General features: G+C 40.2%; 1 protein-coding gene across 1 annotated transcript in view; it reads right to left on the reverse strand.

Annotated features, from left to right (window-relative positions):
• RPS6KA2 (ribosomal protein S6 kinase A2) overlaps positions 1-3218 on the reverse strand; it is a 156516-nt gene extending 153298 nt beyond the window's left edge. The window contains exon 1 of the mRNA XM_082302880.1: positions 2978-3218. Within this exon, the coding sequence (XP_082159006.1) occupies positions 2978-3076 (99 nt within the window). The 5' untranslated portion in view covers positions 3077-3218. The remainder of the gene's footprint in view (positions 1-2977) is intronic.
• Between the last annotated feature and the right edge of the window lie 14284 nt (positions 3219-17502).

Genomic DNA, 17502 nt, shown 5'->3' on the forward strand with positions numbered 1-17502 from the left:
ATTCAATAAAATTACATCACTAGATACCTTTTAAATGAAGGGCAATGCGGACCATACTGAAAAATAATATAAACTGAAACCCCTAAACTGTAGCCAAATAAATTCAAATTTCAGCCAGGTTTTTCCAGAATAATAAAAAGGGCATGTATTTTAGGCAAGATGAAATGAAACCCTAATACCATCTCATTTACCAGAGTGCACTCGGCCTCTTTTAGCAGGAAAAAGTGTGAAACCCAGCTATTTACACAAGGTGATGATCTTCTTGTTTTAGCTATAGCAATGACATTGGCATCTGAAACAATTAAGTAAAGGTCAGGTTACTAGCTATGATCTGCTAAGTCCTTTTCTGCATCTGTATCCTGGCTCTGTAAGCTATGGATCTCATTACAAGTGAATTTAAAGTGTAGAATACCACAGTAGAAAAAGTAATTAATCATTATATTAAGAACTAATATTGTATTATTTTTGAATCTACTCTAATAGTGGTATTTTAAATATATTAAATGCTTGAGCCTAGGAGTATCTATCTTAAACCCTTCCACCTTCCTTCCTAACTTGCCAAAAGAACACAAGAAAAATCCCACACAACCTAGTAAAAACAGTTCCCTTTCAAATTTCAAATGACATCGTGCAAAACAATTTCTGCCAGGTACATTAGCTAATACACACTAAGCAAAGCAATGTCTTTTCTCCAAATTTCTTTCCTTTATTTTACTTTTACTCATTCCATGATGTAACAACATGTACCTTTTTACTGCATCTTTAAAAAATATCTGCCTATTAGGATGAGAAATATTCTCACTTCTAAAAAACCATCTACCAACAGGCTTCCTTACACCTTCTGTTTGTCTGACAAGCACTTGTTAGCCTGCCATAGCAAATTTATACACAGAAGTACTCACGGATGAAAACCACAGAGGAGGCTTGATGTTCATGATGGGCTGTTTCTCCCCGCCCCCTGCACCCAGAAGAAACATCTCTGATGATTTTCACGCTTAAATAGCAGAACAGATTTTATGAATCATTTTTTCTTGATAGCTGGAATAGCCCCTGTTCTCCACTCCATTGTAATACTGAGTCACTTTGCATCAAGTTGGTCATTATTGACAAGCCAGGGGAAAAAGGAGGGAAGTGGATGAAATACTGTGAAGCTACATGTGCAACAGGATATGTATCAGGTTGCTTCTTGAAGCAAACTATTTAAAATCAGAAAATAATCATTACAATACAACTCACATAAGGGAAAACAGTTTCATAATTATTGAGAAAGTCCAGTAAATCTAACACTGATGGTCAAAGGGACTGCAAAGACCTTTTCCTTTTTTTTTTTTTTTTAATGAAGCAAGAGTCTAGCTTGATACAAATGCTGAGTCGTACTGGTCATTCACACTACATTATCCAGTGAGTTAAATATTTAGTATGGTGGAATCTGTTTCTCCCACTATGGCACTGTCAAATGAATAGTTATGAGGTCAGGTGGAGCTCTGCTCTCTCCGAATCAGCTCCCCTCCTCACATCCCATTGTGACACTGGTGGCCTGTGAAGACACTCATTTGTCTCAGAACTCCTTCATGTAACTCCAGGTCTACTTCCTGTTGTCTTCGGTGGAGCATGAGCTTAGAGAATTTACAGCGTGTTACAAGGAACATTTATTCTACCTTAAGCTTTGTGATTGTGACTAAAACACCAGGAAAGGAAAGGTATCCCCACCGCTCAACTCAGTCCTACTGGGACAGGACTGTTGCAAGGCGGGAGTTAAATAGTTTGTTATAAATGCATAACATGTCCATTTGATGATGTAAATAAAATTAGGTAATATATTTTTAAAGAAAGTTGATTTTAAATAGTTAGGAAAGAAAATAAAAACCAACAAAACACACAGGTCAAAAACTAGGCTTTTCAGCGTGTCCTGTTTAAGCAATGACACATGAAGAACTTTATGTTCAAACAATTACCTGGTGCTTTAAATAGGACACTAAGGGAATAACATTTTAAAATGTATTCATACAGCATAAGACTAATCCTCCTCCTGGGAGTACCAGTGCAAATCAGAGTAACTCCTCAGAGGTCAATTGAAGTACACCAGCACAAAATAAACGTAAGACAGAAAGGAATCAGGCCCCATATACCTCTATTTTAATGCAGAGGTTGCAGATCATCTGCAATGATATAGTGAAAAACATAAATATAACTGACATCTATTCAATTGATCTCACATCCTGCCGACTATTCACAGCTCCAAATATAGGGCTGAAGAACAATGGTTTGAGGAAGACAGGCAGGAATCCGGATTCTAACCCATTCACACATTCCAATTTGCTAATACCTCCTACTTGAACTGCCTTCATCTCCCCCCACTGCTAAATCGTTCAAGGTTTAATTTGACATTGTCCCCCCAGCTCCTAAAGAACAACTTCTCCTAAAAGAAATAAATGAAAAGAATACTAGGAGAGATGCATGGGAGAGAAGATAAATACAAAAAATATGTGCAAACATGAGAACCCATAGCTAAGTAAGCAAGAGAATCCCTGTCTAACATACCACATATATATGAAAAGCACTAGCAAATTGATTAATAACTTGGAAATCTAGCACTAAGAAAAAATGGTATGTGTGCAGGGGAAGACTAAAATATGAGGCTATTTCAAACTATGGTGTCATTTGTGCTAATTTAAGTGGATCTGTAATTATTTTCTACAACTTCATGATGTCCTGAACCAGCTTCCTCCTCCCCTGCAAGGCTGATAAAAGGACTCTTGGCAACACACTAAATATATTATGCAATGTATTGAATACTACCGAGGAAAAGCCCTGAATTACACTGAAACAAAGAACATTAGGTGCGAATATCATCACCTCCAGGGAAAGAGCACCTTTAACTACTTATCACATCAGTAAAAGCAGGCATTCTCTTGTACCTCTGTTACCTGCACCTAACAGCATTTGCTACATTTAACGAAGTTAAGGCGAATTTTACCTCAAATCTACTTAGGCTCGAGCTCTTTGACCGAGACTTCTTGCGGAGGTAGACCGAGAAGAAGCGACGCACTGTGAACTTCTTCATGTTCATGTCCATCGCCCTGTCCCAGCTGCGGTGCGGAGCACGAAGGAGCTGCGGCGTCGGCGGAGAAAGCTAGCGCATCCCGATTGCCCCCTATTTATATCCACAGGCAGGAGATCCTCCGAGGTGTCTGGCTGTGTTCGGCGAGCCGGGCAGAGCTAGAGCTGCCAGCGGTGCGCTGCCGGAGCCGCGGGAGCCCGGAGCCGGCCGCCCGCCCTTCGGAGCATGAAGGCGCTGCGCTCGCTCTCGCTTCCCACTGTTTACATTTCGGTGCGGCGAGCCCAACTCTCTGGCCGCCGCCTCGCCCCCTTGCCTTCGGTCCCACTACGCCCAATCAGGCTCTGCTCTGGCTGCACGCAGAATCAGCGCCGGCAGATGACAGCTCCTGCGTCCCAGGCGTAGCAGGTTTCAGACAAATATTGGATGTGTCTATTGCTTTGCACTCCCTCTCCTCTCAGTCAGGCTCTTTCAATTTCCTGCTTTCTGAATCACATGGGGAATAGGCACATGCTGTACTTCTGTTTTTAGCTCAGAATTCAGACGCTGCTATAATTACTGAGGGCTGTGGTGGTCAGATCCGAGAAGAAAGCAGCTCCCCTGTGAGAGTCGCTCCTGGAAGAAAGCTGAAAGATGTCGTGCCCCCCCTGCCAGAATAGAAGGGTTTGAACCTCCTTTTATTCTGGGGAGTATGCAAAATAACACTGCCCCCCCCCCCCCCCCCCCCGCCCCCGAAATTGGAAAGCTTACCATCCTGTTCACAATCACCCGCCCGCTTTACATTAAAATACATAACACTGGCACAGCTCTGAAAATAGAAAGCACAATCTAAATGGTAAGTATTACTATTCTTATTGTACTACAGCAGGGAGCTACAGCCCTTCTAGGAGGTTCAGTATGTACATCTATTTACAGGCTCTAATTTTGAGCTGCATGGCAAGCATGCAGACTTACAGCTGCACCCCTCACCTCCCCGCAACAAAATCACATTTTTCAGCTTTTCTCCAAAAACTAATGAATCTCAGTGTGATCCAGAGACCAAAGAGGTTTCTCTGCCTATTGCACACAGTTCAGACTCCTTTTCTATGGCAGCCTTTCCTTTCTGACTACTAAGGAGCCCCCAGACATGCCTTTCTCCCGTAACCTCACATGAAAAGGGAATTACTCTGATGACTTATTAACAACTTAGATAAATGAGCTGAGGGAGAGCAGACATCACTACAGCCTGAGAAAACTTGGAGGTTAAATGACAACACCTCTCAAGTCCATCTGCTCTAAAAGAGAGGTGCATTTTGCTTTAATTGCATATCTGGGCTGTGCTGTGAACTACCTGGGCTAGCAATGCCTGTCACTATCTGCTTTGTTCTCAGGTTCTCGGTCCCATTCTTCTGTCTAAAGCTCACCATGGTCTATATGTACCCAGAAAAGTATTAACAGGGGAAAAAAAAAAATCAAAAAGAATATTTTGGCATTTATGGTTTCATTAAAAAGGAGACTAGATTGGAAAAGCTACCATAGAGTGCTGGGCTCTGCAATTTCATAGAGCCTGACTCTCCTGTGCCTGGTCCCCAGTGCTATCCCAGACTAAGGTAACTGTTGCACAGTGACACTCTGCTTTTTCCTTTCCCCTTCTCAGCGCACCTTCTGATTGCTTCTCCAATTTTCTTGGTTTGCAACAGAAGTACCTTAGGAGGTTGCTTTCACAGTGCTACCCCAGTGCAAGCCATGCCAAGCCTAGGAGCCCTTTGCCATTACAGTTCTGTTGTCTCCCCAGATAAAGATCCTGGAGCAGAGGCAAGTGTCCAAGAAGAAAACCTCAGGTATGTATAGGTACATCTATACACAGGCAAAACAATGAACAGGCTAAAAGGCAATTTAGTTGGTCAATACCAAAATTACTTGCTGATGCAGCCTCTCCAGTCAAGTTTTGTGTCTCCTCACAACCTTGTTGCAGTAAAATCTGCAGTGTCACAAAGGCCTCAGGCACTCAGCTGATTACTTGACCTCCCCTCACCTGTCCTGATGCACCACACAGCTGCTGCTGCTACTTCTTCTGTCCTGCCTTTTCCCTGGCAAAGAGGTGTCCTGACACAAGCTAGACTAGGCTTTGTACTGGCAAATGCTTTTGGCAGCCTCACACATTCCCACCTGTGTAAGCCACTTGAGCCCTAAATAGCAACCAGACAAGCTCAGGGTAAGGTTCCTGTACCCTTCCCATCACAGATACATCCCTGGTCACTGACATCTGTATTAATGCAGAGGAGGTGATCATTTCCCAGCTTTGAATACACAGGCTGTGTGTAATAATATGAAGTATATGAGTGCCTGTTGCTATTTACACCGACAGATTTATCACAACCTTCCATTCTCATTATGCTGGTGGTGATTTCACATACAGGGACGTGCCGTCATCATTAAATGAGCCTGTGCTGGAATAAACTTCCAATAAAACTATATGGGCTATGATTTAATACCTAACTATCAGGTATGCTTATTACATTCAGAATTCTGCTCTTTAACACAAAAACAAATAAAATTTTTAAAACAATCCATCACAATGAATTGGCAATTAATCATGCAAATCAGAGCAAAAACTAGCCTTGTACGCTAAAGTTTAGACTATAACACTGAACACAGTGCCCAAGGATAGGAAGTAACTCTCTTACACCCCTGACAAGATACTAAGGCATGGAAATAGGCATGCTGTTCTTGTTTTCTTACTCTGCTTTCAGACAGGTGATTAGAGATTAAATACAGAAGGACAACCAACCACCTTTGCTCTACTGGGCAGCAGAGATATTGCAGAATATATTCCAACTCCAAAAAAGCAAAAGCAACTGAGATGCAAAAATGTACATTAAAAAATACAAATACAGAAATAAATCAAAATACATGTGCATGCAAAATTAAAGTATAGGGATAGATATGTAAAAAAAAAAAAATTCTACTACAGTTCCACATGGCATGCTGCAAGACATTGAACTTAACTTTGCTTCAGAAAAACAAATGAGACATCAAAAACATTAACTCAAACTTTCACATAAGTCAGACAATAACTACTTTTCGCAGTGATTCTAATAAAAAGGTGCAAGCTGAAAAGAAAATATTAAATTGGAACATTCAGCATAACATTTATAAACATATTACTGTCAGATCAATCTACAGTGTGAAATATTAACTGCACTTAGAAATTAATGTCTTTAAATTATTTATCTTCTCTGAGCAATTTTAACTGCTGAGGAACTTGATGGAGAAAAAAATCCCCCAATGTCTCTGTTTAAGACAATAATAAACAACAAAAATGATGGAGGGGACATATGACACATTGGCATCAACCAGTAATACTCATCTGTGTTCTTAAATATGCTTTTTAAAACTAGAATCATATATGCTGTAAAACAAAATAAATAAATACAATAGCATGGGTACCCCTTCTCCCAGTGAGCTTAATAGCAAAATAAAGTTTGCTTCAGCTGGAAACAGGCTTTAAAAAACCCTCAAACAAAAAAGCTCATAGACAGGATTCAAGACAAGCCCTCCAGCAGGAATCACCAAAATTAGATATTACATAGCCCAGTTTGAATTTTTAAAAGATAAATGCAGAATTCCCAATTAATATCTAATGAAAGCCAACGGTCCTTTCCTTGTGTGTACAGATGGACCATACCAAGAGCAGTAACAGACTGAAGGACCCAGACTTAGAAAATTAACATGGGGCAGCAAAACAACATGAACAGCACCCAAGTGAGAAGGATGCCAGTAGCTAGTCCCAGATGAATCATCAATTTCTAAATGATAGAACATGCAAGTCCAAGATATCTACCACAAGCTGGATGATACAATTACCAAGAGAAATTCTATATTTCTGTATTACACAAAACATCAGGCTGTATGTTGAAATCATTCCTTCTATTTTTTTTTATGTGAATCAACAATTTATGAGCAAACCCATAATGACTCTGCTACTTGAGTAAATTTAGTGGTCACTGCAAAAGTAAAAACTGTGAATTGATAAAACTATGAATTCCTTGCAAATGCAATCAGTATTACTGATCCTTCCTCAGTAAATCCATCAGAAAGCCAGAAAAAAATCCAGAGAGAAATAAGACAGCATCAGAAGCAGAGACACCACAAACAGAACAAATAAGATTATCAGAACAAAACATGCAGAGAAAAGGAAAATGAGACTCCCACAATACAGGCCCAAGGGACAATGCTACAGAAAAGGTGAATTACACAGTGCCATTTATGCTCTCATTAAAGAAACTCAAGAGCAAGAGCAGATGTTTCTAAGAGACACCAATCAGCTGAATAAGGAACACTTTCCCTCCGGTGGTTAGATTGTATATGACTCTTCCAATGATTGCTGTTTCCTCATCTTCAATGCTGGACAAATTGCCATATGGCTTCTGTTTCCTCAGTGAATACGTGAGGTGGATATTTTTCTTATTGATGTTTCTTTCAATAAGATAGGATGGGCTTTGCCCAAAGAAGTGCTTGGGCTTTGCTCTCATTGCACCAATGTACCCATGTGGGTCAGCCCTTCCAGCCACTGTACCTAATTAAGTACCTTGTCCTATTTAGCCTACACTTCACTGGAGTTTTCTCTTTTATAAAGGTGCACTGCCCTGCCAGCACTGCAGAATACAGGCAGTGACTTGCCATCTCAGACATTCTTCTCACCGGCAGTGACAAGTGATCAACAATGTTGGCTGGATGGGGATATAAGAGAATAGGCAGGAAAGAAAACGCTTTTTCCCTTTCTCTCACCTCCTAGCTGTGTATCACAAGCTTCAGTAATTTTGATCCTTTTCATATATGTATTATTCCAGTGGAGGTGCAGGCCCCTTCAGCCATCTTGCAAATTAAAATCACTGCTCAGAAGGAAGGAGAAAGCAAAGTCATACATCTTGTCTAACTGATGTACTGGCAGGACACAGGCTCCTCTAATCCCAAGAGAAACATAACAGCCCTACAATATCTGTTTAATCTTGCACTTGTAACCTCAAGGCCTCTGGGCAAAAGCAGAATACTTCTTATACCCACATATAGGTAATTCCCTTGTTGCTAAAAGCATCATCCAACACACTGGCAATTATATGAAAAGTAACTAGTATAAATAGAAGTGCAGCAACCACAGGACAGAATGACTTTAAAAAGACCTGTTTTGCTCAATATGGTGATATGAGTGGATTCTATTCAACACCTTAAAATATTCCTAAAAATGGGCATCAAAATAAGTTCTTGATAGATGTGAAATCGGTATTTTGCAGGGATGCAAGTTGCTTAGATGGAGACAAAAGTTCTGAAGGGTTTTCAATAGACTACATCAACAGTAAGATTAAAAAAAAAATTACACAGCAGCACTAAGAGAGTGAACCACCTCTATGCCCAGCTGGTGCAGAAAAATCATATATCCTGAGTTGAAAGTAATCCACAGGGATTATTGAGTCTAACTCCTGGCCCTGTATGTGACAGCCCCAAGAATCCCACCATGTGCCTGAGAGCACTGTCCAAATGCTTCTTGAACTCTGTCAGGCTGGTGCTGTGACCCCTTCCCTGGGGAGCCTGTTCCAGTGCCCAATCACTCCCTGGGTGAAGATCCTTTTCCTAATATACAAGCTAAATCTCCCCTGACACAACTTCAGGCCATTGAGGTCTCCTTGGTTCAGTTGCCTAAAAATCTTCCTCAATCCCTCCTAAGCATCCACCATGATTATAGTGGTACTTTCAGACAACCAAATGAGCCACACTATGAGGACATATGGCTTGTTCTTATTTGTGCAGGGAGACCCGGGAGTGCTGCAGAAATTATAGTTCCAGAACAAGAGAACAATATTTGATTGAGTTTTCACTAGATGACAGACATTTTAATTCTCAAAAAAGCATCTTGTGTTAGTGCTTGAACATCAGATTGGCAAGTGTCACAGCTGCTGTATTGACTGCTCTCATATGTGCTTTGCTTCTTACAGACTCAGAGGAACATGCAACAGCTTCCCAGCCACACGCACGTCAGTCAGCTCTGGACTACTTTTAGGATGGAGATTAAGATCTCTAGCAATCTGCATAAAAGAGTACCAGCCTCAATTTTCTTTTTTTGCTTTTTAGTGATGTCACTGAGCATTTTACTTTCTTGGCTGATACTATATACTGGTCTTGCTGGATTTTGTTAGCTTAGATATGAAATATAAGACAAAGAACCCAAAAATCCCATCTCCTTTATGTAACATAAGCTTCTACTCCAACATGATGGAGATTGCTGAAGACAGAATTTTTCTTTCTTTCCTTTGGACAATCAGAAAATCATACTTTTCTCCTATAAAGGACTAGAAGTTTTCTGGAAGGAAGGATGCTACTTATTAACTGAAGTATGAACAGTCTTATCACATGAATATTTATGAATATCACTTTGAGCTAACATTATACAATAGAAAATTGGATGGAAGAATTTCATTATGCACAGCATATGTTTACTGTTTATTCAGACTAGCCATGAACAATATCAAAAGAGACATTTGTTAGAAATCTGCTAATAAGCAATTTTCCTTTAATAGGCTCTGAAAGATATCCTACACCTAACAGGAGAAATAGAGCATGGAACATTTACTGGAGCCCCCATTTCTACTTCTAATAATCATCGACAGAGCAAGCTTACACTGCAGTAAGCAGAAAAGCCAGATCACTGTCTGACATTGAAACCCTGAGAAACAGAAAAGTGGATAATGGGGTTTGCAAATTTATCCAGGAAAGCACCAATTTTAGGTAAAATTTTTTCTTCAATTATATAATAAAACCACACACATGAGGTACAAAAGTTAACTAGCTGTACAAAAAGCATCATATTTAGTTGAACTGAGTGACCTGAATTAATATCCTTCTTCCACATCTGAAACTATTTGTATGACCTTGAAGAACCTCAAACTCCCTAGCTATGTCTAGCTCCAGGGCATGTAAAAAATCCAGCCACATCCTGGATCCTCTATCAAATAGGGGCACGGATTGCATGGTTTTTCTCTTATTCTTCCCAAATGGCATCTCCTGTCCCCACTGAAGAGAATGCCTCCTGATATTTTTAGCCTGAAAGGAGACCGAGTGCACTCTGACAGGTGGGTATGTAAACTCAGGACCCTAAAAGGTTTGCACCTGCACTTCAGTGCAGAGAAAAAACTCTGCTTCAAATCTCCTTCCATAAAATGGGGCTGGAGTATTCTGCCACTGCATAAGACCTCTTTCAGAGAAAACACAATGATTGATATTATGTGTTCACAGCCAAAATTTTAGCTGAAGGCTGTCACATATTTGCTAGATTTATTTACAGAAACAGATTAACTGTGAGCAATGTCAAAATAAAAACCAATGGGACGTGCAAATTTACCTTGGTAGGTATTACATCTAGCAAGACAAATGACATACAGAATATTTTCAAAATATATTACACACCTAACACTCACTGAAAATTTGGCTTAAGGTTGTACGAACACCTACCCCATGTTAGACACAACAAAAATGAGATTCATAAATAAAGAAATCAGTAATCCCTTTTGAAATCTTTAGCATTAGTTTCCTTCTTGTTGGACTTGTACGGCTCTTTAGACAATTTTTGAAGGACTGCTTTAAATTAATGTAGTGGCAGTACTTAACTCCAGATTACAGGCACATCTATCCCTGCCTGTTTTTGAAATAGAAGTTGAAGAAACAGTCAGAGAAAAAAGGTCTAAATTCTCTGTCTAATGCAGCAACATAGGAAGTGTGAAACGGAAAAAAAAAAAAAATACAAAATCGTTTTAACCCTCAAAAAGTTAGTTAGGTTCCATTTGGTATTCATAAAGACACATAATGATTTCTTAATTCATCCAGAACAATAGTCCAAAGTCCTATTTTACTGCTGACAAATTAAAATCAATATTCAACTCATCTTCCATGCACTTTATATAGTAAAGCTAAAGAAATTTTCATCAGTATTTCACAACACCAGAAGCTGCGAAGGATGTGGGAATAGTACTAGCCAAATACTATGTCAGCGTTTCCTCTAAAGTTTGTGGCATCACGAAGCATGATGAGTTTTAGAGCTGCTTTGAAAAGACCCACATGCCCTGGGCTGCTTATCTGTAACCTCACAGCAGCATTCAGCTGTAGAGGTGTATGTGTAGGCAGCTCACTTGGGATCAGAGTAAAGTGGCCTCCATCCAATAGCTGTCCAAGGACATGGGTGAACAACAGTGCTCTCCTTACCACAAGGACCATGTGGGTCCAGAGACAGGCACCACAGTGGAAGCATCTTCAGTAAAGGCAAGAAAGACAAGCCATAAAATGTTTCTATTTAGGACTGATTGTTGTCACAAGATACATTTAGTATGTCAGATGACCTTTTCCTTATTTAATTTCAGATACACAAAGTGTCACCTTCTCTTAAGTGTCGTGTCACTTCTCTCACCTAAGTCACCAGGCAGCAGGAAGTGCATGAGGTTCTTTCTGTGTAACTGAGCCTGCCCACACTGGAGGTGAGTCTTCCTGGCTGATGCTTCAACAAATATCTGCAAGAAATTTCAACATCTTGTGTATGTCTTCCTACTCATCTAACAAATATGTGAAATTAAAGAGCACATGTGGATTAATGTCCAAATACTTGATTAACATAATGGACAAAAAAAAAGGCAACTCATCATATTAAACCAATTTGACATCTTTCTACGAATTTCATATATCTTTTCAAAACATAACTCTAACGTGAGACATACAGAGAAATAAGCAACACTATGTGTATAACACAAATGAAACAAACATCTATTTCCCCATATGCACAACACAATACTTGCAGTTTTGTTTTTATCAACTAGAGATTAAAATGCGCAATTAATTCGATCATAAGGTAAGCTATGCTATTTAATAAAAGTTCAAATACTTATTCATACACTTCAGTGTACAGATTAAAATCCTACAGAACTTCTGCTGTCCTACTTAGTGTGCTATGAAGAAAATGTACAGTTGTGGCCAAGATGTTACAAATCTCCTCCCAAATGATATTGTCTACCTAAATACAGTGACATTCTTCAAACAAAATGAAACGTCTTTTAACATACAACACGAATATTAAATTCGTCACTTCAGCAGCAATGCTGATATTTGACTCCAATATTTTTTTTTGAACCAATGAAAAATTCTGTAAGAACCACTTGCCTTTGAACCATAAACTTCTGTTAATATCACAAAGCAGTCATCTCATTCATAAAGCTTGCAGTGTACAGTGTGTGATTCACGCCATATACGTTCACTGAAATGTGACACCTTTGCCCTAACATGCTACTGGGATCTGATTTCATATTCTGATGCTCCCTTTAGCATCTGATATGAAATCTTACCATGCATAGTGATGTGGGACAGAACATCTACAGATTTAGGAGACAGACAGAATTAGGAGACTGAGATTTTTTTTTCACTTCAACTCACAAAGGAGAAAATGGATGTATTTGTCAGATATGAGGAACAAATAATGCAGCTACTACACAGACTTGTAACAAGGTTCTCCCTTCCCATCTTCACAGACAAAAGAGAGTTTTTGCAGCTTCCAAAGAGCTCTTCATGGGCATCTTGCTCTAGCTGGGATGCTTAGGAACTGCAAGCAAGGAGCATTTCAAAAAGGCACAGCAGAGCCTTCCTACTGTATGCCTTGGGGACTGAAAAATGTGTTATTTATCACTGTGATTTTACTATGTTCTTAATATTTATATATTTAGTCCCTTCTTTCACTCCAGAGTCCGTCTATTCGTACTTCCTGTTCCCCAGGTCTTCTCTTCAAATGCATGACTCACTCCTCTTAACTCAAGAAAATTGAAATAATAAAAATAACAACTAAAAAAGTTGATTTTTAGGGACTGTTTTATGGCACGTCTCTGGGCTTCAGAAGATCCAAAAACATGCAAGAAGAAATATGAGAGAGAACAAATCATAAAGGGATATTCAGGGGGCTATACCTGTCATGTAGTAACACTTAGACTGGTAATATAAAGATAGACAAAAATGCTTTTAGCAGCATAACTGAGCTTTGAAGTATTATTGTGTGTCTTCTAGCATACGAAGCTTTAAAATCTATTGGATTCTGGAGTCATAGTGATACATGGGAAACATCAGAGCTGAAGTATCCAGTTGGTGTCTGGTCACCATTGGTGTCTCCACGTCTCAGTATTGGGCCTAATTCTGTTTAATGTCTTTATTGATGATCTGGATGAGGGGTTTGAGTGCATACCCATCAAGTTTGCAGCAAGTCAGGTGGGAGTGTTGATCTGCCTCAGTGTTACAGGCTTTGGGGCAAATGGTTGGAAAGTTGCCCGGTGGAAAAGGACGTAGGGGTGCTGCTGGACAGCCAGCTGGACATAAGCCAGCATGTGCCCAGGTGGCCAAGAAGGGCAATGGCATCCTAGCTTGTATAAAGAACAGGGTGACCAGCAGGATGAGGACAGTGCTTTATACTCAGCCCTGGTGAGGCTGCACCTCAAAACCTGTGTTGTTTTGGGCAAGGACATGGAGGTGCTGGAGTGAGTCCAAAGAAGGGCAACAGAGCTGGAGAAGGGTCAGGAGCACAAGTCCTGTGAGGGCTAGCTGAGGGAGCTGGGGATGTTTAGCCTGGAGAAAAGGAGGTTCAAGAGAGATTTTACTGCTCTCTACAACTATCTGAAGAAAGGAGGTTGTATGGTCTCTTTTCACAGGCAACTAGCAATAGGACAATAGGAAATGACCTCAGTCTCTGCCAGGGGAGGTTCAGATTGGTATTAAGAAAAATTTCCTCATAAAAAGTGTTTTCAAGCATGGGAACAAGTTGCCAAGAGAAATGGTTGAATCACCATCCCTTAAAGTATTTAGAAGATGTGCAAATGTGGCATATAGGGACATGGTTTAGTAGTGGACTTGGCTAATGATTAGGTTAATGATTAGGTTAATGATTAGGCTAATGATTAGGCTAATGACCAGGTTAATGATTAGGCTCAATGTTCTTAGAGGTCTTTTCCAACCTAAATGATTCTATGATTTCACTGAAAAAGAAAGTACAGCTGCCCTGGCCCAGCTAACCTGCTGTAAGATGGATGCAGCCATAAGAGATGTTGGGAAACAAGAACTGAAACAAGTTCTTCATGGGAAGGAGGAATGGAGCTAAAGCCACCTGCTTCTCATAGACATAAACGTGGGTTTGGAGGCTGTGTAGAGGTTTGTTGTATTTTAGACAAAAAGATCTTGGCTCATTAGAGGAATATCATTAGTCCTGGCATAAGCCCTCACTTGTGGCCTCACTCTGCCATCTCCAGGCCATCATTTCCTTCTTCCTCTCTGCTGGCACAAGTATTTCCATAGCCACAGAATGAACCACACTGGAGAACTGGTCCAAATTAAAACTGGGCCAGAAACCAACCCAGAATGCTAATTTTAAACCAGTTCAGGTCCCTCATCTGATTCACTAAACAAATATCTGTGCCTACTCAATATTTTTTCCAGTGGTGGGGTCAGAAATCTGTGTGCTTGTGAGGTGGCTCTGCCTCCTCCATTGGCAGGAGGGTTGGGTTATGCCATCCCATAATTGGCAGGAATGGGTTATGCCAACAAAACTCCTGGCTTCCCAGGTACAAAACTGGCACACTGCAGCTGCCTGGCCTGGCAGAACTGGAATCACTGAGCAGGCCACGTCAAACTATCCTTTTGATCACAGTGAAGGTTAAGGTAACAGTGCTGGTATAGAAGGGACATTTTAAAATGTCCTAAAGTATTTTTCTTTATTATAAAACTAGCCAAAGTGAATTAGCTAAAAAAATACAAAACTTGGAATCATGCTTTGAGATTATGTGCTTTCCAAAAAGTTGAATCTATAAAAGGTTCTTGGATTGTTTAAAAGGAAAAAGATCCCAAAATGTGTGAGAGAGTAACCTATAGCTGCACTGCAGAAATTCAGAGGGCTGTTTAAAGCCAAGAACCCTACCAGAACTGACTGGGCTCCACTTTAGTGCAGAAGACTAACAACTGGGAGTGTAGTACAGCTAAGACTGCAAGTTCCAGTGGTGTTAATTGGCACCACTTTAATTGATTTTCTGAACAGTATTTTCTGGCACTTATCTGTTTTAATCTTCTATGGCTGCTAATACTTTCCCTGTTAGGCAACTCTTTGTTCTCCTAGAACCATATAACTGCACACACAAGTGTGCACCTCTTACAAATCTCTGTAGGTTTGTAGTATGTATGCTAGCACATGTCCAGAATTTGAGTTCCAGTTGGGGGCTACAGGCCTGAGACACCTGTGTGAGTGCAAATGGCATGACCTGAACTGTACAGCTGGGATGTGTTTGATGCACATTGCTCAGTGAATTTGAGAACCACTATCAAATGCAACACGGATGTAACCACAGGCAGCCATTCAACACACAACATTCTTGAATTCTTATGAAGTTGTTTTAATGCCATCACAAAATCATCAGACAGTTATTTAAGTTTTCACTACTTGTTGGTCTCATCAGGAGGCTGTTTAGAAACTCACCTTCCTATTCACTCTAGTGCCTACCTTAGAGGCACCACAGCTAAAATCTTTTGCTCTTATTCTAGCATCTTTCCAGGCAGATTGTTTTTTAAAGGATAATCATATCTCCTCCCCGTTTTGACTTAGCTATGCTAAATGAGAATGAGATTTTGGCCTCCCCTCACTCAACCATCTCTCCTTGCTTGTGTCCCAATACACAGCCCTGTCCTAGACTTGATCACGTCTATCCTCCTTGTAGATGTCATGAACAGAGGAGCTTTTATTGGAGCCTCAGTAGTAGCCTCAATTGGTAGTTCTTCATCACAAGAAATACTTTAGGATTTTCTTCAATTTTTCCATTACTATTTCAAATTTTTAGTTCACTTTGCCCTGCAAATTAAGCAGGAAACTTAGCCGGACTTCCTTGGTGGAATACTCTAACTGGGACTCCTAAACCTGTCGTGTACTCAATGGAATAAGACAGAAAGCTCTCTGACCCCCTCTTTGGATCCTCCAGCATAAGAATGGAAATGGAGTAAGTCCAGAGGAGGGCCACTAAGTGAATCAGAGGTCTAAAGCAGCTGTCCTACAAAGGCTGAGAGAACTGGGTTTGTTCAGCCTGGAGAAGAGAAGACTCTGGGGAGACCTTACAGCAGCCTTCCAGTACCTAAAGAGAGCTGATGATAAAAGGAGTAACTTTTCACATAAGCAGATAGTGATAGGACAAAGGGAAATAGTTTTAAATTAAGAGGAGCTATTTAGGTTAGATGTTAGGAGGAAATTCTTTACTCAGAGGGTGATGAGACACAGGAAGGGCTTGCCCACAGAAGTGGTTCCCTCATCCCTGCAAGCGTCCAACGCCAGGTTGGATGGGTCCCTCGGGGCCTGATCTAGTGAGTGGCACTCCTGCCCATGGCAGGGGGCTGGAATGATATGATTTTTAAGGTGCCTTCCAACCCAAACCATTCTATGATTCTGTTTTCTTCCCCTGATAAATAACCATATGTTTTCAGCATACTATTAGCTTAGAACATAGTAATGTTTGTTTTGGCCACAGCTCCAACATAGCTGTGAGAAATTTCCCCCTCTCAACCACTAATGCATAATCTGAATCTTCCCCTAACCCTCATTTGAGTTTTGTTTGGATACTTCCTGGGGATTTTTATTTGAAATAGAATGAAGCTAAGCAATTGCAGGATAAATAATACCATCTAATATTTCTTAGACAAATATACAATTTTTAAATCGCTCTTAAAACTTTGAAGTTTCAAAGCCAGTGGCTCAGTAGAGCACTCTGAGTCAGAGCTGGTTAAAATGGTATTTCTGAAAAAATATGCACGACATGGCAGTCAAAAGAGACATTTGTAAAATTTCCTGTAAAGTTTCAGAAAATCTCTGAAAACATTTGTGAACAATACTATGAGGATTTGGCAAACATAGTTTGGAAAACACAAGAACAACATACGTACGTACCTACACCTGAAGCTGGCAGCTACCAAACAGGTCACAGCAGGTGTGCAGCTGCCTTAAGCCTCCAGTGATCAAAGGGTCATTGCCTAAGCAGGTCAGACCCTTTACCCCTCATGGTAAATACTTTCCTCACAAACACTTCTATAAGTATACTTCCCACTCTCTTATCCCCAAATCAGCAGGTACACATGACATGTTGATTGTTGAATTCATGTTAAGCTAGGTTTGAATTTTTCTCATGATCTGAGACAGTTTGCTGCTAAAGACAATATGCATTGGCTGTGTAGACAACCTGCTATTAGTGGCTCAAATTTACTATTTAAAATTTCTAGATGTAGAAAGCACATATATATTTTTCTTTCCTCCCCCACCTATTATCAGATACAGTAAGTTGACTTTTAGGGAATTCACGAAGTCACACTGGAAGTGGTATGTTGCACATCTTTGCTCTCAACTTGAAACATAGATTCTTTGCCTTTCT

This window comes from Coloeus monedula (genome assembly GCF_965178545.1).
Source record: "Coloeus monedula genome assembly, chromosome: 2".
In the NCBI taxonomy this organism is placed as follows: Eukaryota; Metazoa; Chordata; class Aves; order Passeriformes; family Corvidae; genus Coloeus; species Coloeus monedula.